This window comes from Haemaphysalis longicornis, unplaced genomic scaffold, assembly GCF_048455015.1.
Source record: "Haemaphysalis longicornis isolate Haplotype H1 unplaced genomic scaffold, Haemaphysalis longicornis Haplotype H1 scaffold_1, whole genome shotgun sequence".
NCBI lineage: Eukaryota > Metazoa > Arthropoda > Arachnida > Ixodida > Ixodidae > Haemaphysalis > Haemaphysalis longicornis.
This window is the reverse complement of record NW_027526203.1, coordinates 209018099-209041576: the sequence shown is the minus strand read 5'-3', so window position 1 is coordinate 209041576 and position 23478 is coordinate 209018099. Positions and strand designations below refer to the sequence as shown.

At 49.8% G+C, this 23478-nt stretch overlaps 1 protein-coding gene across 1 annotated transcript in view; it reads right to left on the bottom strand.

Moving 5' to 3' along the window:
- Window positions 1–23478, bottom strand: part of LOC144157019 (mitotic checkpoint serine/threonine-protein kinase BUB1-like) — an 84382-nt gene that overhangs the window by 31621 nt on the left and 29283 nt on the right. Inside the window, exons 5-7 of the mRNA XM_077688402.1 lie at window positions 14999–15234; window positions 14116–14237; window positions 2381–2497 (exon numbers count right to left, since the gene is read on the bottom strand). Of these exons, the coding sequence (XP_077544528.1) occupies window positions 2381–2497; window positions 14116–14237; window positions 14999–15234 (475 nt within the window). The remainder of the gene's footprint in view (window positions 1–2380; window positions 2498–14115; window positions 14238–14998; window positions 15235–23478) is intronic.

Genomic DNA, 23478 nt, shown 5'->3' with positions numbered 1-23478 from the left:
CAGAAATCACGTCGCATTTCTCTTAACCTTTGTCCCTGTCTTCCTCGCAGTTTTTCATTGACTGGCTTGCAATAACTGTCCATTTAATAAAGCACTTAAGAAACTATTGCCAACAAATCTCCTCTCAAGGTCCGACCTTTGTTTACAGACGAGCCGTACAACAGTAGATTGATTGATTGTAGGGTTTAACGCGCCGACACAACACAGGCAATGAATGACGTGCGCTGTAGTGGAGGGCTCCGGATTAATTTTGACCACCTGGGGATCTTTAACGTGCGCCGAAATCTCGTACACACAGGTGTTTTTGCTTTTCACCTCCATCAGAAAAGCGGCTGCCATGGCCAGAAATTGAACCCGCGTCCGCGTGCTCAACAGCACAATGCCTTAGCCACTGAGCCACCACGGCGAGTGCCGCACGACAGTAGCTTTTACAGGCGGGTGGAATTAGAGCCAGTACATTTCAAGACGCCTTTATATAAATATATATATATATATATATATATATATATATATATATATATATATATATATATATATATATATATCAAGGTTGCAGTCGTCATTGCCAGTGCTATTCGGCTTTTTTTCGAAATATTTAATAGGGCCGAATGACGTGTGCTTGTCACGTTTTCTTTTTGATTCATTGATAAATAAGCGAAAATATAAGTCGAGAAAAAATCCGCCGTTTTCCGGGATATATATACACACACACACACACAGTCGAACACGGATATATCAAACTCCAAGGGGATCGCGAAATAGTTCGATATATGAAAAATTTCATATAAAAAATATGGGCTCTGAGACCTCACCTATGGCGGACGATCACTTAAGCAGGATTCACACGACGGAGAACAGAACCCCTCTCTTTTTGACCCGCGGGAGCCGCTCACGTGACCGGTTTTAGGCTCCGCCCCTCGGTGGGGATTTCCCGCGGATGCTCCGGGAAAGAAAATGCCACCGCATGTTTTCGCTCGGCGGCGGCGGCCCTCCGTAGGGAATGGAACCAGTTTTTGGCACACAGGGCGAGGCTCGCGCAGAGGAAGCGAGCCTCGCCCTCGCTTCCTCCGCGCTGTCGTCTGCTACTCACTCCGCGCAGCTCCGCACGTGTGGATGCGCCACCAAGACGGAAAATCCGGTCACGTGGTGTTGACGTCACATATCCGTCCGCCTCCGTGAGAGGGTTTCTCCGTCGTGTGAATCCCGCTTTACCGATCGTCGCATTCAAGAATGACAACTAATTCCACACTCACGACACAACAGGACGCTTTATTTCCGTGAAAAAAAATCGCTGATCTTGGCCTGCTCCTTCGTCCTGGAAATGAAATTAAAGGCGCTGGTCTTGATCTTCTCGAGGCTGCACAACTAGAAAATTCCAGCAGTACGCTGCGCCTTCGCACACCATGCACAACACGCACGCAAAAGAAGAACAGTGCGCACGTACCACAAGAACTTTGAAGGTAACAATTCCAAGGCTCTCTGAACCGACTCCAACAAAGCACTCGCGATGGTCATCTCCGAGAGAAACAGTGATCTCCGAAAGGTGCGGGACAACTCGCCCAACAGCAGCAACAGCAGCAAAATGCAAAAGAAGGAGGAGGCCGCCAGCGCCTTCATTCCCTCTTCCCTTTCCTGAGACGACATTGGGGGAAGACAGACTCAGAGAGAGAGAAAACAAAACTCTTTTTCAGCAAGCCGAGGAACGTATGCAGCCGAAAAAAAAAAAAAAAAGGACGTGCGCATTCGGGGCATCCCTACCTAGCACTGTCACATTTTCTGAGCGTTCGGGCTTGTGTGCCTAGAGAGATTTAGCATACCGGGCTCCGTCCGCTAACGCTACGGCGGCCGGTAGCGGGGCCCGTCTGGGCAAGCGCAAATTCGTTTCCGTATGGGGGGATTAGTTCCGCGAGCCAGTCTTCGCCATGCCCGCACATTCCTCCACATCCTTCCCTACCTCAATGGGGGGTGCAGCGACCGCCGAAGAGCACCTTCCAGCTCGCGCGGCGTTCGATATACCCAATGTCGGGAAAAATGCGGTTCGATATAGACATACCAATTCCTATCTTTTACAAAGAATTTTCAAGGGGATAATTTATGAGTTCGATATAGACAATAATTCGATATACCCATATTCGATATATCCGTGTTCGATATATATATATATATATAAGAAGAAGAGGTTGCTCAGCGATTCCTGATCAAAAAGAAGTCTGAAAAGCTGTCAAAAAAAAAAAGAAACTAGAAACTGTTTGGCGAACTCCACTTTTCATTGACACAATCAGGCTATTTCTATGCTGTACACTGGGTACTCAATTCACACATGACTACCAAGTGGAGAATGTGATCGATGGGACCGAAGCGCAAGGTCTGCGTCACTCACAGCCCGTTTGTTGGAGTAGGCTTCGCGCAGGCGTCGTGCTAGCTCGGTGGTGACGTAGAACTCCCACAGGCCGCTGTTGCTGTGAGCATCCAGCTTCAGCACCACCTTGGTAGGGGCCTGTTCAATTAAGAAAACGAGGAGTCAGCTTGTTCTGCAATTCTCGGTGATAAGAATTTCTGAGAAGTCCTGGCGAAATTGCATTGTTTGCAATAGGAAAAATTTCGGCTGTTATGAACGGAACTGCGTGGCCTGGCAGATGACACGAACAAGGCGGTGAGGCGCCTGTCTGCCGAGCGAGCAAGCAACAACGACATACGGCCTCTCTCTCCCTCTTTGTCACTTTTTCTCCAGGAACGGTCGGGCTGTTTTCTGCTCGTGAAAACACACCGCGCACGCCAGACACACTGACACCGCCGCGGAACCACGTGCATGCTGTGCGCAGCGTGGCTGGCGGCGGCAAGACGGCAGCGGCTCCAGTCGCGAAGTGGTGTGGGGCACTCAAGCGACCTCTTTAACCGCCCTTTAAATGCCACCCAAGGCCCACACAAAGTTGCTTGTGCGGTAAAGGAGCTAATAATGCAGACAAGAACGGTACTATTGGCGGTGAGATGTTTGAGTGGCGCCCCCTGGCTCTGACGTCTGCTTAAAGGAGCCATGAAGAGAAAACACAAGTTTGGTTCATTCGAAAGATTGCCTCGTTAGAACCATAACGACACCACTTATAACGCGAACTTCGCTCAAATAAGCTACATAATTAGGAAAAAAGGAAATGACCATGCGACCCACCAGCTCATTTTCCGCAACAGAACCTGTGATGTCACTTGGGAATGCTCTGCGATTGGCGGAGGCCGGCAAAAGCAAACGCATGTTAGGCAGGGCTTACAGCTTGCATAGCGAGCTAAATGCCCGTGAAACATACTGCACATTCTTTTTATGACAAAGAACGGTGGAGTAAACGGTTGAAGGTCCGAACGAACTCGCAAGCGTGTGCGCCAATGCGTACGAAACTAGCGACGGCCGAGCTCGACATCCCGCCGTCGCGCAGACGAATTTTCGGGTTCGAGGCTCTTCGGGGCCAACGAACCGTTCCAGCACGCACAGCCGCGACCTTGCTTCGTATCGTAATCCCTTCACAGGAGGTTGGCCGTCATATCGCCAACCAGCAAAGGTAAAAATAGAAACGAGGGGAGTAAGGAACAGCAAGAAGCGACGAGATAGTGCCAGTCGCCGCGTAAGTTTCGAATGGTGTTGGCTTGCTGCTGTCGTTACGAGCTCCTTTCCAGTTTACAACCACTGAAAACTTCAGTTTGTTCAGTTACGGCAGGGACCCTTACGTTAGCTCACTCCAGGGACATGCTGGCGCTCGTCGCCGACTTCGTCAAATCGCTCTGACCTTGGGGAAAAAAATGCCGTAAACACCGCGCATTGACGTTCGTATCTTTCTGGTCGAAGCGAGAGCTCGAGCGAACGGCTTTCCATACACGACACCGGCCAACTGGCATAAGTGATACTGCTACTGAAATTGAACTATTATTAACCGTAATCAAAATACGGCACATACGTACCAGTCTATATTCGTCCGTCGCGACGGGGCTGACGAGGCAGCGGTGCCGACGGCTGGGCGTTCGTCTGTTGTGGCTATCGCGGAATGGTCGCTTTCCCGTCCACCGCGTATCCCACAACTCTTGCCGCTCGTGCACTTAGAAGCATTGAGCGTTTTTGTGGTGTGAGGTTGTTAAATGCAAGCCCGAGCTCCTCGGCGAGAGTTTTGTTCTCCGGATCAGGCGATTCCATGACTAGGGCTGCGGGTGCACTAGGTTTAACTAGTATTTTTAAAATGGCCGCCGTCTCGATCGACTCCCGCGCGTGGGTGCTATATGGAGTCGACATACTAAGTATCTGTTTCATGGACCGGCTCTATGACGCCATTGTACACGTCACGGAATGTTCAATTTTAGCGGGAGATTTAAAATTTTGGCTTAAATTGCCTTATTTCTCAGTGAATAAAGCATCATTTGCTTCCGGGAAAGCGCTTGGGGTACTATGAAACACCTAGTCTTTCGAATAAAACAAACTTTTGTTTTCTCTTCATAGCTCCTTTAAGGACTCGCGCCGCTGTCGTCTGCTACACTCCGCTTGTGAGGGGCAGCCGTGCCTGTTGCTAGAAATCACCCGCTTTGATGCTTTAGTGCATTAAAAAGCGTATTTTTAATATTTCAGTCATTTTTGAAAGCTTCTGACACATCTGAATAATTTCAAGCTGTATCCCCCACAAGTTTGCAGCACACGAGGAGAGAAAGAACAACTTTCCTCAGAACATCGGTCAGAATCTCGTGTTCAACCCGTCCTTTCTAGCTTATTCGTGAGGTTCAGCGCACAGATAAGTTTCAAAATGCGTTGACTTCCCTACAGTATTTTGAGATGCTCTTATGACAACTCAACAATCTAGCGCTACGTACACGCGCATCCCACAGCAGGAAATAAAGCGTCTGTCTTCTATTTTTTTCCATGTTGTTGACTTGTATCGGATGAAGTTTTTTTTTTCTGTGCCCAACGCATTATTTTATATTAATAACAATTAATTATTAACTGTCACAAAAGTCTTACAAGTAGGTTTGGGGATGTTTGGGAGGCTCACAAAGATCGTGAGGATACTTTCTCCAGGCTGTATGCATGGCATACATTCCCTTCTTCACAAATTGGCTTCTGTTATGGCTACTTGCAAAAAAGTGCATATCCGCAGCATGCGTTGTTTACTCACATGCAAATACAATGAGAAGGTTTTTGCTACGCCACTGCGATCGCGCCCCAGGCAACGTTGTCCAGAGTATTCGAAGGCGGTTTTAAGTGCGAATGCACTTTATAAGCGACCCCAAACCATCCACCGCTGGCGGCGGCGGCGGCGTCGGCGGCGGCGGCGGCGGCGTCCGCAGTGCTCCTCTATATTTAAAAAAGAAACAGCATCCGGCGCCAGGTTTCGATCCGAGGACTTTGCGGCCGCAGCGCGACGCTCTACCGACTAAGCCACGGACGCCACGCTGATATCAGTGTGAGTAACGCGCCTTATATCTTTAACGCATTCAAACTACGTCGACAGCGGCGTGCGTTGGCGACTCAGCGGCGTTATAGCGGCTTGATAACTGCGTGGTGTACACGTGATACTACAAACCCGATGGAAGAGATGGAAGGGAAGGCGGCGAGGCGGTGGGCTGCGGGGACCGAGCGCAAGCGCCGCAAGCGGGCCGACAACCGTGCATTCGCACTTTCACATTCTCCCCCTCGGGGAAATGCGGGGGAATTTTTTATGCTCCGAATTTCTATCGTAACCATTGTTATCATAACGAACTGACGCTCAACCCGAACAATTATGACACGATTACGGTGTTTAAGGCTTGATATACTCGCTAACGAGCGCAATAAATAGTACATACTGTCACGAAGACAAGGACGATGCAGTTGTCTTGAATGAGAAACACGTTTATTGGAGCGAACTTGTGCTCGCCTAAAAACTCAAAAGAATACAGAGGCGGCGAAGCAGCGGTCAACAAAGTGACTTGCGTCGGCGAGCGTCGCAGAATCGAATGCCCCGGCGTCCGCACTGCAGGCTTTTTATCTTTCGGCGCGCGTGGTTCTCGAAACGTCGATTCACATCGAGAACATAGTAGATCCAAGAAGATTATTCTGGGCTGTTCACGTTAGATCGGAATGCTCTCCATATCACAACAGATAACACATGCGGCACAGAAAGAAAGAATGGAACACGCGCTTCCCTTGGCGCAAAGATAACACAGCCCGGCGCAGCCGGGCGGTAAAAGAAACACAAATAAACAAACCCAATGTATGGTCCGCGGCATTACCCCCCCCCCCCCTCTAAGAGTGCATCGACCCGAAGAGTGCATCGACCCGAGTGCATCGACCCGAAGCGACAGTCCGAACAAATGAAAATAAAAGTTCGTCATCGTCCGTAGACAGGTTTTAAGCGAACCACGTGGACGACTTCAGGCCGCGTGCGTCGTCGTGATGTGCCGGAGTCACCATCGGGGATCACTTCGTAGGTAAGTTAGCCAATACGTCGTAGAATCTGGTAGGGTCCGAAATACCGTCGCAGGAGCTTCTCACTGCGTCCGCGTCGTCGGATGGGAGTCCAAACCCACACACGATCCCCTGATTGGTACTCGGCGTCTCGGCGTCGGAGGTTGTAGCGGCCCGCATCCACCAGCTGCTGGTCCGTTATACGAACTCGAGCGAGCTGGCGGGCCTCCTCCGCACGTTGAAGATATCCGTGGACGTCAGCGTTGAGGTCGTCGTCTTTTACGTGCGGAAGCATGGCGTCGAGCATCGTAGTCGGCCTTCTACCATAGACAAGCTCGAACAGCGTCAGCTGTGTCGTCTCCTGGATAGCCGTGTTGTACGCAAACGTGACATACGGGAGCACTTCGTCCCAAGTCTTATGTTCAACATCAACGTACATTGACAGCATATCTGCGATTGTCTTGTTCAGACGTTCTGTTAGTCCGTTCGTTTGGGGGTGGTACGCCGTCGTTCTTCGGTGGTCCGTGTTGCTGTAGCGTAATACTCCTTGCATGAGCTCCGCAGTAAATGCCGTTCCGCGGTCTGTGATTAGGACTTCCGGGGCTCCATGTCGCAGCACAACTTGGCTTATAAAGAACTTCGCTACTTCTTGTGCAGTCCCCCTCGGAAGAGCGGCGGTCTCTGCGTAGCGCGTCATGTAGTCTGTCGCTACGACAATCCACTTGTTCTGTGATCGTGACGTAGGGAACGGGCCTAAAAGGTTCATTCCAATCTGTTGAAATGGTCTCGATGGCAAGGCGATCGGTTGCAGAAGTCCGGCGGGTCTTGTCGGCGGCGTTTTTCGTCGCTGGCAGTCACGGCAGCTCCGGACGTAGTGGGTGACGTCAGAGGTAAGGCCGGGCCAGTAGTACCTCGCCTTGATTTTTCCAATAGTGCGGGCTGTGCCGAGATGTCCGGAAGACGGGTCGTCGTGGCACGCTTCCAAAATTTCGTCACGAAGGTCCGCGGGGATGACGAGAAGGTAATTCGCTCTTGTTCCGGGGCTGAAATTCTTCTTCACGAGGACGAAGTTTCTCAGGCTGAATGCTGGTAAGCTGCGTTTGAAGGTCCTAGGAACGGCAACGTTGCATCCCTCGAGGTACTCGATTATGACGCGCAAGTCGGGGTCGGCACGCTGCTGGGCGGCTTGGTCGCTCTCCGTCACGATCCCGAAGAACGCGCTGTCTTCATCAGAGTCTTGTGGTGGTGGGTCGACGGGGGCGCGGGACAGGCTGTCGGCGTCGGAGTGTTTCCTGCCAGATTTATAAACGACTGTAACGTCGAAATCCTGCAGGCGTAAGCTCCACCGCCCAAGACGGCCAGAGGGGTCCTTCAAATTGGCGAGCCAACACAGCGCATGGTGGTCTTTACAACCTTGAATTGCCTTTCATACACGTATGGGCGAAATTTTGAAATCGCCTATATAATAGCCAGGCACTCTTTCTCAGAAGCAGAATAGTTTTTCTCCTCCTTCGACAGACCACGGCTGACACAGGCGATTACCCTTTCGCAGCCGCTTTGATTTTGGACAAGGACGGCACCCAAGCCTATATCACTGGCGTCCGTGTGCATTTCCGTTTCGGCATTTTCGTCGAAATGAGCGAGCACGGGCGGGCTTTGCAGGCGTTTTTGCAGCTCGCAGAATGCTTTTCCTTGGTCGTTTTCGCAGCTGAAAGGGGTGCTATCTTTCGTCAAGCGCGTGAGTGGCTCTGCAATGCGTGCGAAGTTTGCGACGAAGCGCCGGTAGTATGCGCACAGCCCGAGAAATCTTCGCACGCCCTTCTTGTCTTTCGGCCTTGGGAAGTTCGCAATGGCTGAAGTTTTTGCCGGGTCAGGTAGGACTCCCATGGCGTTGACGACGTGGCCCAAGAACTTGAGTTCCCCGTATGCGAAACGGCAATTTTCAGGCTTCAGCGTCAACCCCGACGTACGAATGGCCTCGAGTACAGACTCCAACCTTGCAAGGTGTTCGTCGAAAGTCCGGGCGAATACCACTACGTCGTCGAGGTATACGAGGCAGGTGTGCCACTTAAGGCCAGCTAGCACAGTGTCCATGACTCTTTGAAACGTCGCTGGTGCTGTGCACAGTCCAAACGGCATCACCTTGAACTCGTATAGGCCGTCTGGGGTTATAAATGCAGTCTTCTCTCGGCCTCTCTCGTCCACTTCAATTTGCCAGTAGCCGGTCTTCAGGTCCATCGATGAGAAGTACTTCGCGTGGCACAGGTGGTCGAGGGCGTCGTCGATTCGGGGGAGGGGGTACACGTCCTTTTTCGTGATTTTGTTCAGTCGCCGGTAGTCAACGCAAAACCTTAATGTGCCGTCTTTTTTCTTTACGAGTACGACGGGCGCAGCCCAGGGGCTTTTCGATGGCTGTATAATGTCGTCGCTGAGCATGTCGTCGACTTGAGTCCGGATGGCTTCCCGTTCGTGTGAAGAGACGCGGTACGGTGACTGTCGGGTAGGTCGGGCTCCATCTTCGGTTATTATTCGGTGCTTCGCTAGAGGGGTCTGACGTAGTTTTGCGCTCGACGAAAAACATTCGCTATAGCGACGCAGCAAAGCCAATAATTTGTTCCGTTGTTCTTGCGGTAGCGCCGGATTCACGTCGAAGGGCTGCGGGAGCTTGAAGGTTTCTACGGGTGTGCGTTCAAAGTCGGCGACCGCGATCACGTCACTTGCTTCTTGCGTTTCTTCGAGGAATGCAATTGCCGCGCCCTTGTTTAAATGCTGGTACTCCTCGGTGAAATTAGTAACTAAAATGTGGGATCGGTGTTCCTTGAAGCGCGCAATGCCTCTTGCGACAGACACACCACGGTCGAGAAGCACCCTTTGATCAGTGTCTACGATAGCGTCGACGTCGGGAGCAGCATCTTCACAGTAGACTGCGACCATCAAGCTTGCGCGGGGTGGCAGGGTGACATGATCATCGGCAATCCTTACAGCAGCACGTCGTTCGGGGTTCGGTTCCGGCGTCATGGAGTGATGGGGAGAAAAAGTTATTGACTTAGTCTGCAGATCGATTATTGCACCGTTGTCCATCAAAAAGTCCATTCCAAGAATTACGTCGCGGGAGCAGTCAGGCAGAACGACGAACGCCGCAGGGTACGTTGTGCCGTCTATGGTGACGCGCGATGTGCACGTTCCACTTGGCGTCACGAGGTGGCCTCCTGCTGTGCGTATGTGAGGACCGTCCCATCTGGTCATAACTTTCTTCAGTTTAGACGCAAATGGTCCGCTCATTACCGAATAGTCAGCTCCCGTGTCTACGAGGGCGACTACGTCAAAGCCGTCGATGGACACCTTGACGTCAGATGCAGTCTTCCTCGAGTTCCGGATTCGTCGGGGCGTCGTATCTCTGCTTGTACGTGTTGACGGTCGGGCACTGTGCATCGTCGTTGTCGTCGTCTTCTCAACCTCTCAACGGACGTCTCGGTCAGGTCGGGTACGCGTCGCGCCGTGTAGCTGTCGTCGTGTTCGGGAGTCTCGTCAGGGTTAGTTCGGGTCGTCGGGATGAGGGCATGTCGTGAATCACTGTATTCAGCGCGTCCTTGCGTCGTTGGAGGGTTTCCCGTTTTTCGCTGTAGAGCAACTTCCCCTCCAGAAGTTGCTGCTTTTAGTTTCCCCCGCGTGGGCTGGGGGACCTTCCACGTGCAAAATCAGCATTGCTACGGCGGTTAGGCGACTGGTATGGGTAGGGCGACGGCGATCGGTGTGAGCGGGCTGGTCCTCGGTTGGTGTTGGACAGGTATTCGTCGATCTCGGTAGGGCGCTGGCCGGGTCGGGGGCGTGGGGCGTCGACGGAGAAACCACGCAGTCCGAGTCTCCTGTACGGGCAGCGACGATAGATGTGATCGGCCTCTCCGCAATGGTAGCACAGCGGACGATGATCTGGCGTTCGCCAAACGTCAGTCTTCCTCGGCGTCTGGGTTTGGGCTGTGTACGGCGGTACGGTCGACGGCGGCGCCAGTGGGGACGGCGGCGAGAGTGGACGGCGGTACGGTGGAGCTTGTTGTAGACGGGTTGGAACAGGGCGGGGTCGACGAACAGCCGCGGAGTAGGTCATCGCCTGTGGCCCGCGGGGTGCCTCGGATGGCATAGAAGTGCCCAAAGCGTGTTGGACCTCTTCGCGGATGACGTCAGTCAGGGAAGCCACTTGAGGTTGCGGCGTCGTCGGAAAAAGCTTCCGAAGCTCCTCCCTCACCACTGCTCGGATGGTCTCACGCAGTGTGTCGGAGCTTGTAGCCCCGGCACCGATCGTCTCGGAAACCAGCACGTTGACCGGGCGATCGTACTGCCTCGTTCGAACTTCCAGCGTCTTCTCCATCGCGGCCGCCTCAGACAAAAATTCGGCCACCGTCTTGGGAGGATTGCGGACAAGGCAAGCAAAAAGCTCCTGCTTTACCCCTCGCATGAGAAACCTTAGTTTCTTTTCTTCTGTCATCTCCGGATCCGCACGTCGAAACAACCTCTTCATCTCCTCAACAAAGATCACTACCCCTTCGTTGGGGTGCTGCGTTCGAGTTTCAAGTAAAAGCGCTGCGCGTTCTTTTTTGACCACGGTAGTGAAGGTCTTAGTGAACTCGCTTTTGAACTGAGCCCAGTTTGTCAAGGAGCTCTCGTGGTTCTCGAACCAAGTGCGAGCCGAATCTTCCAAGTAAAAGAAAACGTGCCGGAACGTTTCTGCGTCGTCCCACCTGTTGAATTTCTGGACGCGCTCCAGTTTCTCCAGCCATTCTTCTGGGTCTTCTGCGGGGGCTCCTCGGAATGATGGCGGTTCCCGTGGCTGCTGCAGAATGACAGGAGGATTGGCTTAGTTGAGCATGGTGCTGGTTGCGACGTCTTTCTTCTCCGGTGATAGACCGGACTCGGGTGGTAAATCTTGCAGGCGGAGGCTGGCTCTTGTTGGACTGGCTTGGCGGCTTCCCGAGGTTGTAGTGGGCATGAAGGGTGCGTACCCCGCACCTCCATCAGATGTCACGAAGACAAGGACGATGCAGTTGTCTTGAATGAGAAACACGTTTATTGGAGCGAACTTGTGCTCCCCGAACAACTCAAAAGAATACAGAGGCGGCGAAGCAGCGGTCAACAAAGTGACTTGCGTCGGCGAGCGTCGCAGAATCGAATGCCCCGGCGTCCGCACTGCAGGCTTTTTATCTTTCGGCGCGCGTGGTTCTCGAAACGTCGATTCGCATCGAGAACATAGTAGATCCAAGAAGATTATTCTGGGCTGTTCACGTTAGATCGGAATGCTCTCCCTATCACAACAGATAACACATGCGGCACAGAAAGAAAGAATGGAACACGCGCTTCCCTTGGCGCAGAGATAACACAGACCGGCGCAGCCGGGCGGTAAAAGCAAAACACAAATAAACAAACCCAATGTATGGTTCGCGGCAATATATACGTTCAGATATTACAAGAACCGAAACCGTTGGATATTTCCTAGGAGCTCTCCTCAACTGTTTTCAACTCTTCCAGGCGTGTAGAACAAACCCGGTATGGCGATCTATGAATTGAAAAAAAATGCTCTTACTCATTTGTCCTGGACTGAGGACCCGAACCACTAATCAGCTCGATTGTGCTGCTAAATAGTTTTCTCTTCGTCTCGCTCCTCCTCCGCCTCCTCCTCCTCTTGAGTGCAGATTTCCTATAACGCAAATCTGCATACTGGGAAGGCATGGATCTGGGGAATGTACTGAAATATCCACCAGGTCTGAACAAACAGTGTTACTGTATCTTTACCGTAGACGTGACTCGTTTTGCTCAATAAACCTCCATACAGGTTAGAAGCATGGTATAAAACCAGCACGCGCCTACACGCACAGTGGGTTATTCGGAACTCAACCTACAGTTCTTGCAGCCCCATAATGCATGCCGGCATACTTTCATGCCATGACAACGTAAAGGGACGTGATACAATACTTTCGAGCGTTCGGCAAGCGTTCGGCAGTACCAGCCCTTAGGGCCTGGTATTTGTTTAGGTCTTGCTATTTCGCTGTTCTGGGTTATTAGCAGCTGACTGTTCCCTTTGTCCGAAAAATTGCTTTATAAGAAGCTGACCCCTAGCTCCAACTCTTCGCGCTCCGCACAGGACCGGTGTCGCAAGGAATAGGGCGACGCCGGCAATGTTTCTCCGGTAGCGGTACCCAAAACTGCAAAACTCATGCCTTGAGCTAGTGTATGCGATTTCATGTCTATTATTATGATAAAAAATTACGGACATGCCAAATCTGGTGCGGACAAGCGTAACACGTCAACCGAGTGCAAAGAAACAGCAGGGAGAGCGAGCCCGAATGAAGCAGACGACAAAACGAGAATCCCTAAGCCGATGTCACGGGGGCGCGCTTCGCAGTGCCGCGCGTGGTCGCGCTCATCGCCAATAAAACATCATCTTCGCCGCTAGTGAAAGCGCTCATGAAATATCTGCCGGGCTGGTAAGCCTAAACATCTCCGGCAAAGCCAGCGGCTGTCTTGAGTGCTTCGAGATTGCCGCCATGAGGGGATGAGGTGCGCACCTCCACATTGGCGCGCACCTTATGGCACCAAGGCAGAAGCTACCGCAGGCGCGGAATCGTCAACGCGGGCCTGAAAAAATTGCATGCGCAACGCCGGTGCGCACGAATCACGTGCAAAAATGCGCCGTAGTTCATGCCTTGACTGTTGGCGCGTGTAGTGAGGTTGGGCACCGCGAGTGAGGAGACGAAAGTCCAAAACGGACTGCTCGGCGACATGGAGGTTAAAAAAAAGCAGAAAAACATCACAGATTTCTTCCTGCAAAGGTAAGAAAATAAAGAAAAACTCTTTAGTGCTCAGTTTCTTGGTCTGTGTTGGTTCATATGAATTTCGGATGATACAAATATTCTTTTGCGGTCCCACAAGATTCTTATCATTGAGATTCTACTGTAGGCAAACACTTTTGCACCGAAAAAATTTGGAGGTCCCCAAAAGGTTCAGGGTGCGTGGAATTTATTTCCCCTCAAGAACAAAATTGTGCGATCGATAAATCAAAGCACACAAAACCACCAACAACCTTGCTGAGAAATAGTATGGTGGATATTTCGCATAAATACTGCCACGTATTTGACTGATCATGCAGTTTAACGTGTTGACGCTACACAGGCGATGAGGTGTGCCATAGTGAACGGCACCAGTTTAATTATGACCACCTAAGGATCTGTAACATATGCCGAAATCTCAAACACACAGGCAATTATCGTTTTTTGCCTCTACAGTAAAACCCCGTTACAAGAGACACTGTTACAAGAGACACTTGATTATAAGAGACATTTCAATGGAAACGGTTTGGTTGGTTTCCCTATGTTCACCATGTTAGCGACATCATATACAAGAGACATTGGTTACAAGAGGCACGTTTTTTGGCTCCCTTGAGTGTCTCTTGTAACAAGGTTTTATTGTATCAAGAAAGTGGTCGCCGCAGCCGGGAATGAAACCCGCGTCCTTGGGCTCAGCAGCACAATGCCTTGACCACTGAGCCGCCACGGTGGGTTTAGAAAGTATTTAATCAGTGAATCGCATCGTGCAAGAATTGACGCAATCCTTCTACGTTCAATCGAGCATTTGCATGTCTTGTCCCATTTACAGCTCAAATGGATGACACCATGACTGCTTACGTATTGCACTTGCCACTCAAAATAGCTCACCTGGAAGGATTCCTCAGGTGCATCGTCCAGGAACGTTTCCTCTGTGTTTACCGTTTCCGCCAGATACACACGAGCGTGCAATCCAGCCGTCAGGTAGCGCACGACCCTCAGCTGTTGGCCTCCTGCACAAGGGGGCACCGGAAACTTCCAACACTGCACTTTCCGTATCTTCTGTACAGCTTGTTTTTATACTTGGAAGCCGATCATGAAAACTTCATCTTTTTCTCTTTCAAAACTAAACCTACCCCTTTTTGCAAACTCTTACACACTTGGCCTGGTACAGCATGAAGCCTCTTGTAGGTGAAGTCACCTTTCCCAGAAATGTTACCAGAGTGGTGACATCTACCTACCATTTGGTACCGCAAAAAACTTCTGGCAGAGAAGTTCTAGTTGATCCAGAAATAGACACAGTCTGACCAATGTGGTTGACATTTTGGGGGGGGGGGTTAATGCTTCAAAGCTACACCTGGCCTCTGAGGCGCACCATAGTGGAGGGCTCCGCATTGGCTTCGACCACCCGGGAATCTTTATTGAGCTTCACAATCTTGACACACGGGTGCTTTCACTTTTCACCTCCACCTGAAAAGCAGCCACGATGGCTAGACTGAACCCGTGAACCTTGGGCTCAGCAGCACAATGTCCTGGCTGCTGCGTCACCACGAAAATCGATGTGGCTGGCTCAAAATTCATCATACGAATCTCTAGCAAAGTTGGGCGAAAGTTTGTGCTATGACAGACGACAAAGGGTGAGTGAGAGTTTGCTGCCACCCAGAGTTAGAAGCATTTTTTGACTAGCGCCCTTCTGTTGCAAACCTTTCAGCCTGCCTCATCAGTCCACGTGATCTTCTGATTGGAGGATGGATGCACGACAGAGGACTCTCACCCAGGGTGATGTGTGCGTCGGCATTGAGGGCCGGCCGGTTGCCACTCAGAAGGTGCAAGCGTTCCTGGTCGCTCTTTAAAAGCTCCCACGAGCTAAGGATGTGGCTCTGCAATGCATCCGAGAACGGGTCCACGGAAACGCCACCTCTCCTCTCTTCTTTCTCCCTGTCTGCTTCCACAACCATTTCCTCGTCAATTTCCAAGTCAGCCGCCTCCTCTTCTTGCTCCTCCTGACACCTGCGCATTGCATTGCGACCGTCACGCATCAAGCCTTCTACGGAGACTCTAAAGGACCTCTCTTCTACAGAGACTCTCACGCACTGAATATGCCAGAGAAATTTCTTTGCAACACAACAGTGTTGCCATTACTAACATGCAAAATCTGCCAGCCAGCGCTCTTTCACCTCCTACTCGTATAATGCGCATGTTTGTAGGGAATTTACAGTAGCAGCACCTTGTTTTAATGGACAGAAACATCTCAATGCGTCACTGCTAGGAAAGGAAGCGAGACAGAAACAAGTTGCTAGCTCAGCTAGAATCACAGAAAAAAACAGCTTTAAGAGACCAGTTTTCTGCTGCAGTTACACTTGAAAATGTTACTGGAATCGGGCATGAAAGAAAGAAAGTAATCAGATGCATAGAGTGGTTTCCTCTAAGAAGGCGACATTGCTTTAATAGCATCTTCGATCAACCGCACCGGTGCACACTGGGGCACACCGGTGCGCCTTTGCATCCTGGAGAAACCGCACCGGCGTGCACTGTCCATCCTCGATAAACCGGGGCGCACCGTCGCGGGGCAATTTTTGGTTGCACCGCCGTGCACCGAGAGAGTCGATAGTGCGCCGGGGTGCAATCCCGAAATGCATCGCGAACGACACCATCGAAGCGGCTTCCTCCGCCGTCTGCTGCAGTGACGGCACATCGACACGCTCGTTAAAGCGTTCCGACGGGCTAGTTGGTCTGACATACTGGAAATAAAATTTGCCCTTCAAGGACGGGACGACAGAAGAGGACACACTACACAGCGCAGTGTCCTCTTCTGTCGTCCCGTCCTTGAAGCACAAATTTTATTTCCAGGACGCACTCGTGTCAAGGCGGAAGGAGTTGTATATTGTTGCTGACAAGAATGACTTGCTTGCGAATTCATCGGGCAACGATGCGACAGGCTCCGAACGGGCGGTAACAACGGCCAGAGATTGTAAATGAGGACGCAAACTTCGTGTACTTCAAAGAAGGCTGCATGCATTGCCAGCCAGTTGGGGTTTGGCATTCATTTCGTTCAATCGAATTATCATCAACTGTGACTGGAGTGCCTAGATCATGAAGATCTACTTGTTTTGCTGTAACGGAAGGGCGGAACAAAACAGGTACTCGCATTATGGCTCAAACGAACATGAGAAGCAGCTTGTATGTAGCTGTTTAGTAGAAGCGGTGGCGGTACATTGTTCCGCATGTGTGACGGATTTAAGTTGTCCTTCATTTCATCGGCCTTCAATAAATATCACTTTCTAATAGCGCTTTGTCTCATTGCAGTGCTGTATTGCCACTTGTGAACGTTTTTATGAGTTTATTTTTTAGATTAAGAGATGGTGCTTGGGTAGAACCGCCCCGTTTGTCCTCAATCAACGCTCTGTGCCGGTACGCACCGTCGTGGGGCACTGTGCACCGCGCCAGTTTTGAGAGCAACACCGGTGCGACTTTATCAAGGACGCTATAAGGCACACTCCCACTTGCGACATCGCGCGATGTCGCAAAGCAATGAGCAGGCTGCTGTTTTTCTTCACTTTGCATTGGCTGCGAGCGCGGCAACACCGTTGCACTTACCGTATTTTCCAGTCTATAAGTCGCACTTTTGTATATGTCGCACCCCCCTCAAAACGACACTTTTTCCATAAAAAAAAACCGTATACAAGTCGCACCGGTGCATAGGACGCACTGGTGTACAAAATGCACTTGTTAATCAGGTAAACTCATAGAGGATCAGTTCATTAGAAAGTGCGGTGAAAGTACATGGTTGCGGCGGTCACCGCCTCTGAACGCATCCCCAGTAAGCAGTGCTAGGCATGTGCATCAACCGTCCAAAGTCTAGACAGAACTAACTTCTCAAAAATGGTTTATTGATACACCCAGATAGCATGTACTTAGACGACGTCAAGGCAAAACCATCGAAGCCTTCTTCCCCCGACTTGCTAGCAAATATTTCATTCATTTAGACCATAAAGCTGTGTCTCCTAACGTGTGCTGACATTAGGCAGCCCACAGGCACCTTTTCCAGCGCGGACCACGCGCGGCCGCCACGTAAGGGATTTATTCCATACACAAGTCGCACCAGTGGCTAAGACACACCAACGAAAACGTCAGAAAAAACCACAACTTATACACCGGAAAATATGGTAACTGTAATTCACACTGTGCAGCATGCATTTCCAAGACTTATCATGAAAATAGGAAACTGCAGAGCTAAGTGCACACTGTAACCCATTGAAGCTTTTGCTCTATCTATAAGTGGATTAGACACTTAAACAACTGAATAATGCATGCAAATATGATGCGCTTCGCATTTTTCGGCATCCTCAGATCACAGGATGGTGACAACACAAGGAGTGTTCACTGCACGCGCTGCCGCCAGAGACGCTGTTCCTAAAGTCGCGCCGAGTCATGTAAGACATTGCGTAATCTGACACATGCCTCCACAAAATCGAACGAATGATCACGGACAAAAGCACGCATCACGCCACTGTATCAACCGAGGGCCAAAGTGTGTACATGCAAGCGACACGTGAAATTGGACCTTGCAATTTGCCAGCTCGTGCAGGCAGGCTGAGGCAGTGAAACCGAGCGATGCGTCGTACAACATCCAATATTTCAGTCAGCCTTATCCGTTGTATTCACTAGCGAGGCCCACATGCAGGCAACCACGTGAGTGTGCCGTCACTGGTTATGTCGGGCTCCACCGGATGGCAATACTTGTCCGTGCTAAGCACATGACTGTATGTCGCCCGCCCGCCCGTCCGTCTGTCTGTATGTCTGTCTGTCCCGACATGCTTGCGAAAAGTGATGTATGTTTTTCTCGTTGTAATCTGCCTACAGCCCTCAACTCTGCTGGGAAATGTATTCATCCAAATGATGAGGAGCTTGCGATTTCAGTAGAAATGTAGTTCCATGCACCACTTGTTTTGCCTGTGATATTGCCACTGTTATATTGCCACTGTTATATTGTTATATATCCAAATGATGAGGAGCTTGCGATTTCAGTAGAAATGTAGTTCCATGCACCACGTTTTTTGCCTGTGATATTGCCACTGCGATATTGCCACTGTAGGGGAGGAGGAGGGCTCCGTCCGGCCGGTTGACGTCCGTGACGACGTCGGCTGCGAGTCCCGTCGGTGTAGGTGTGGCTGGAAGCTCGAGATACGCGCCCATGATCGCAGACCCGTCACCTAGTAAGGGTTCGGGTACATGGGCTGAGGGCGGTGTTGGAAGAGGACTGATGGTGGTAATGGCTGCAGGTTCTGTTGGGATTGTCGTCTGCCGGGTTTTTATGCCGTAGTGGTTGATGACAGTGTCTTTTAAGTCGTCATACGCACTGGGGCCTGCGGTCAGCAGCTGGATCTGCTCAATGAGGTCAGCAGGTAGCTTCAGTAATGTCACGAGGTACCCGATTTCCGGGGACCAGATGTCATTTACATAAAAATGGCTCTCCAGGATGACGAACCATGCAGCGTGGTTAGTGATGGAGTCAAACGGAATCAGCAAGGGAAGGTCTGGGAGGGCGGGGAACGTTCTTTGCGTGCCGTGGTCCACGTTGTGGCTGGGGAAGCAGCGTTGCGAAGCCATGGCGAAGCCGCTTGTCCGGGTCACCTAATTGTAGGCGGCCGACGAGGCGGTGAGGCCGAGCCCACGTTTATTGCGGTTGCATTGGCTGCGCCATGGACAGGACAAGGTGCGTAGAACAAGGGTGCCGTTTCCGAGGTGTGTTGAATCTGTTCTAGGCGCGAGCTGGCTGATAGTGCTGATGATGATTTGGCGCTGATGGTGACAATGGTGATGGTGTCGCTACAAGTTCATAGAGCGTAATAAACTTTCTAAGGTGAATGAAGCAAGCATACCTTCACACTATGGATGCGATCCGTATGTTGTGGCTAGCGACGCTTCGCTGACTTCGCTTAACCGAAGCTCTATACGTGTACATGTCTGGCACGCTTGTAGAAAATGTAAGGAACGCTAAGTCCAGAAGAAGGGTTACTCAACTTCATCTACGAAACGGAGAATCAAAACCAATGTTTATGTCGTAAAGCGCGAAACAGAAGTACGAAGAGCACATTTTTTTTCTACTGGTGGACTCGCGATCTGCTTGCGAGCTAAAATTTGCTATCATATTTAATGGCTTAAAGGAGCCATGAAGAGAAAATGCAAGTTGGTTTTATTCGAAAGATTTCGTGTTTTATAGTGCCCCCAGCGCTTGTCCGGATACAAACGGTGCTTTATTCACTGAGAAATTAAACAATTTAGGTTAAAATTTTGATTTTCCCGCTCAATCGTGCGTTTTCGTGGTCCCAAATGACATCACAGGAACCGACCGCTCTGCAGCCTAGAGTACCTTCATTCACGCATCCGCCGTACAGGGTAGAGACACGTATACGCTGGCGCCGCCATTTTCGGTTGCTCGCTCGCCGCCGAAGCAAGTCATTAGAGAGTTTTAGCTAACCGTTTTTGACGGTCCGCTCCAGTATCGGCGGCACGCTCAGCGCAACCGGAGCCAATGCCGTTCGCGGCCGAGCGCGCCACGCATGCGCAATGGCGCTCGCGCTCGCTATCGGAGCGGAGCGGACCGTGAAAGACGGTCAGCTAAAACTCTCCATTGTGTCAAAACCGCGCTAAAATTTTCGCCGCAACGCGGTTTACTGAAGAAGTTTGAATCATATTGTCTGTTTCGCGTTGCTAGGTCTCGTGGGAAACGAAAAAAATAACGCGTTGAGCCCGTTGGCCCAATTGCGGCGGCACGGGACCGTTCAAAGGTTGTCTCCGCCCTGTACAGCGGTGTTGGTTTGTTCCCGCGTTTCTTTACGTTCCGTAACCTAGATGGCGCCACCATACCGTGGCAAGCGTTTGGTTTGTTTTTGCCCGCTTTTAAACCTGGCTTGTTTTTGTTCTGGGAGAAAACATTCGTTCCCTGAAACAGTGCTCGCTCGACAAATGGGGTCACGTAAGACACCGTTGCTTGCGTCAATCGGCCAGTGTCGTCTGAGACAACCCCAAGCCCCGTAGTGCTGTGCAGCTAAACCAAGCATGCTGTGCGCAGTACGAACAGCAGAACGCATCAGTACTTCTATGTTTACATGTGCTTTCGTAACTTCCACTGTTTGTCCCATCATTCTTATTGCTTTGTAAAGAATGTGCCCTAAATTTAAGCGCAAATCGCTCGTTCGTCTAGTTTGTAAGCTCTACCTAATTTGCGTCTGCTTCTGCCAGCCTCCGCCAATCGCAGAGCTTAGCTCATGTGACATCATAGGTTCTGTTGCGGGAAATGAGCTGGTGGGTCGCATGACCATTCCCGTTTTTCCTAATTATGTAGCTTATTTGAGCGAAGTTTACGTTAAAAGCGGTGTCAGTATGATTCTAACGAGACAATCTTTTGAATGAACCAAACTTGTGTTTTCTCTTCATGGCTCCTTTAAGTAACGTAGAGTAAGAGACGCTTAGTGGACAAGTGCTATTCAAAGAATGATAATCAGTTTCTGTGCCAGCAATACTACTATAAAAAAAAACTTCTTGAAGGAGTGCAAAAATATAAGCTACACCTCAGCTTTGCGTCCGCGGCATTCGAGAACCGTCCGTCCGTCCGTCCGTCTGTCTGTCCCGACATGCTTGCGGAAAGTGATGTATGTTTTTCTCGTTGTAATCTGCCTACAGCCCTCAACTCTGCTGGGAAATGTATTCATCCAAATGATGAGGAGCTTGCGATTTCAGTAGAAATGTAGTTCCAGCACCACTTTTTTTGCCTGTGATATTGCCACTGTTTAAAAGGAATGAACCAATACTAACTTTTCAAACTGACAGTTCTTCTAAAGAAGAAAATTTAATCGTGCGATACGATGAACAAGTGTGCTTACGAATAAAAAAGCAATTTTCTGAGATACGTCGGGACTTCGGTTGATTTGGACTTCGCTTTCTTCGGTCAAAACGCTCACAAAAGTAATCTGCACATGCATTTATGGTAGCTTTCTTCGGTCAAAACACTTACAAAAGTAATTTGCACACGCATTTATGCTAGCTTTCTTCAGTCAAAATGCTTACAAAAGTAATCTGCTCATGCATTTATGCTCGTTATGATAAGAAACAGAAAAAAAAGAACGGTGGAATTGAACAAATCTGCCGCCACATATAATATTTTGCATCGCTGATATTCACATACCAGCTTCCAGCAATTATTTGTATAAAGGCCACATTCGGGGCCTGCATTTATGCTGCTCTCTTACAGATACCCATGTCCCCCTCCCATCTCTTTCAAGCGCTAGAAAAAAAGAATGCTTGAGAACATCGCTTCCACAACCCCAAATGGCCACCCTCCCTTACTGACACTTGCAGAACTGCTGCAAAAAGAAACGAGCGTCGCATGCTTGTTAGGGTGTTTCCCACGTTGAAAATGTACGTCTTCCAGCATAGTTATTCTGTTTCAGCTTTAGGTTGGCAATACAATTCACGTGAAACAAATAAACACCAGCAACTCAGCCCTGATTCCCCTTCCGCTGCAGTGGCAGCCCACTTGCACCCCTGCCATATTGCTTCTTGGCGGCGCCACCAGAGGCCGCCACAGCGCAATGAAAAATGCGGATTGAACAGGCAAACTCGGCTGCTGAACCTAATGCCCAAATAACTAACAACTTGTTGATCAGAAAAAACAGTTTGACGACTACTGGCAGGTTTATTATCCGAATAAACATGTTTACTTGCGCATCACTCCGTTCTCTAAAGATAGTATATATGTGGTCAGTGATGCGGGCAACGTACAGGGGTATTTTTCGTGCCCTTTTGTGGCTTGTTGGGGCTCATTTCAACCTAATGAATTTCCGCTCCAACAAAAATTTTCGCACACCCCGTCAGTTTCGTTTTAGCAGGGTTTGACTGTATAAATTGATATTATGGCTCAAATACATACTCCCGGGTCTGGATACTTGGCTGACTGGAAGAAAAATAGCTCTACTTTCTGAAAATGGTGATTTTGAAAAATCGACTTTTTGGCAAAATTTCTGGATTTTAAGACCCGTGTCGCCCCTTAAGGGGGGTTATGGCTCTTACAACAATTTTTTTTAATTGTTAAGTTAAGTAAACTCAAACTTGTTAGACTTGCTGCTTTTTTCCACTCATTTCAAATATGCCATTATTTTTTGAGTCAGTCAATTAGTTACCAAGATAATTACAGATAATTAGCCATTTTTGGTGCAACAATAAACAAAACAGTGTTCGCCACAAAACTATAAACTTTATATTTTCTAATACTATGAACCCTGGTGAGTGCATTAAGAGGATCAGTTTTTTGATGCACCGCTTAAAACTAATTTTAAGGCTCATTAAACTTTGGTGGCACCAGTAACAAGGAACATTTATGAGTGCCCCTTTCAAACACCGAAGTTTAATGAGCTGTAAAATTAGTTCTAAGCGGTGCATCAAAAAACCGATTCTCTTATTGCACTCGCCAGGGTTCATAGTATTGGAAAATATAAAGATTACAGTTTTGTGTCTAACGCTGTTTTGTTTATTGTCCCTCCAAAAATGGTTAATTATCTCTAATTATCTTGGAAACTAATTAACCAACTCGAAAAATAATGGCATATTTGAAATTAGTGGGGAGAAAAGCATGAAGACTGACAAGTTTCATAGAATTTACTTAAAAATTAAAATAAATTGTTTTAAGAGCCATGTCCCCCCTTAAAGGGACCCAGAAAAGCCTTTTGTAAAAGTTACAAAAGACCTGTATTGTCGCGTAGCACCAATATAGTGATGCAATGCCGTTGGAATTATTGATCTACATTCAGTATAAGCTGCGCCAGAAACAATTACACGCACCTCTCCCCGCTTGCCGATCAATTCCTCCTCCCTCTTTGCTTCTTCCAAAGCAGCTGGAAGCACTGGGAATAGCCATGTGACATCGCGACGCTCGACTTCCATTCTGCGCTAGCTACATTCCTGCGTTTAGGCACGCGTCAATCGCTGCGGACCCGCCTTTGCCTTTGCACAGTCTGCAATCGTCCGTATCTTGCCTCATTTTGAGGCCACTCCAGCCGCTCGCTTTGCAACCAACGACGTGGCACGGATAACTCATCTTTATTCAGATCCAGAGGACGCGGAGAGCTCGGAACGTCACTGCAGAAATCCGGTACTCTATGCCTACTCGGGATCGCGCAGGAAGCAGGAAGAGCAGCTGGAAGCCAGTGGCAATGACGTCGCCGGCGGCCGACCTCACCGGCGATTGGGCGAATC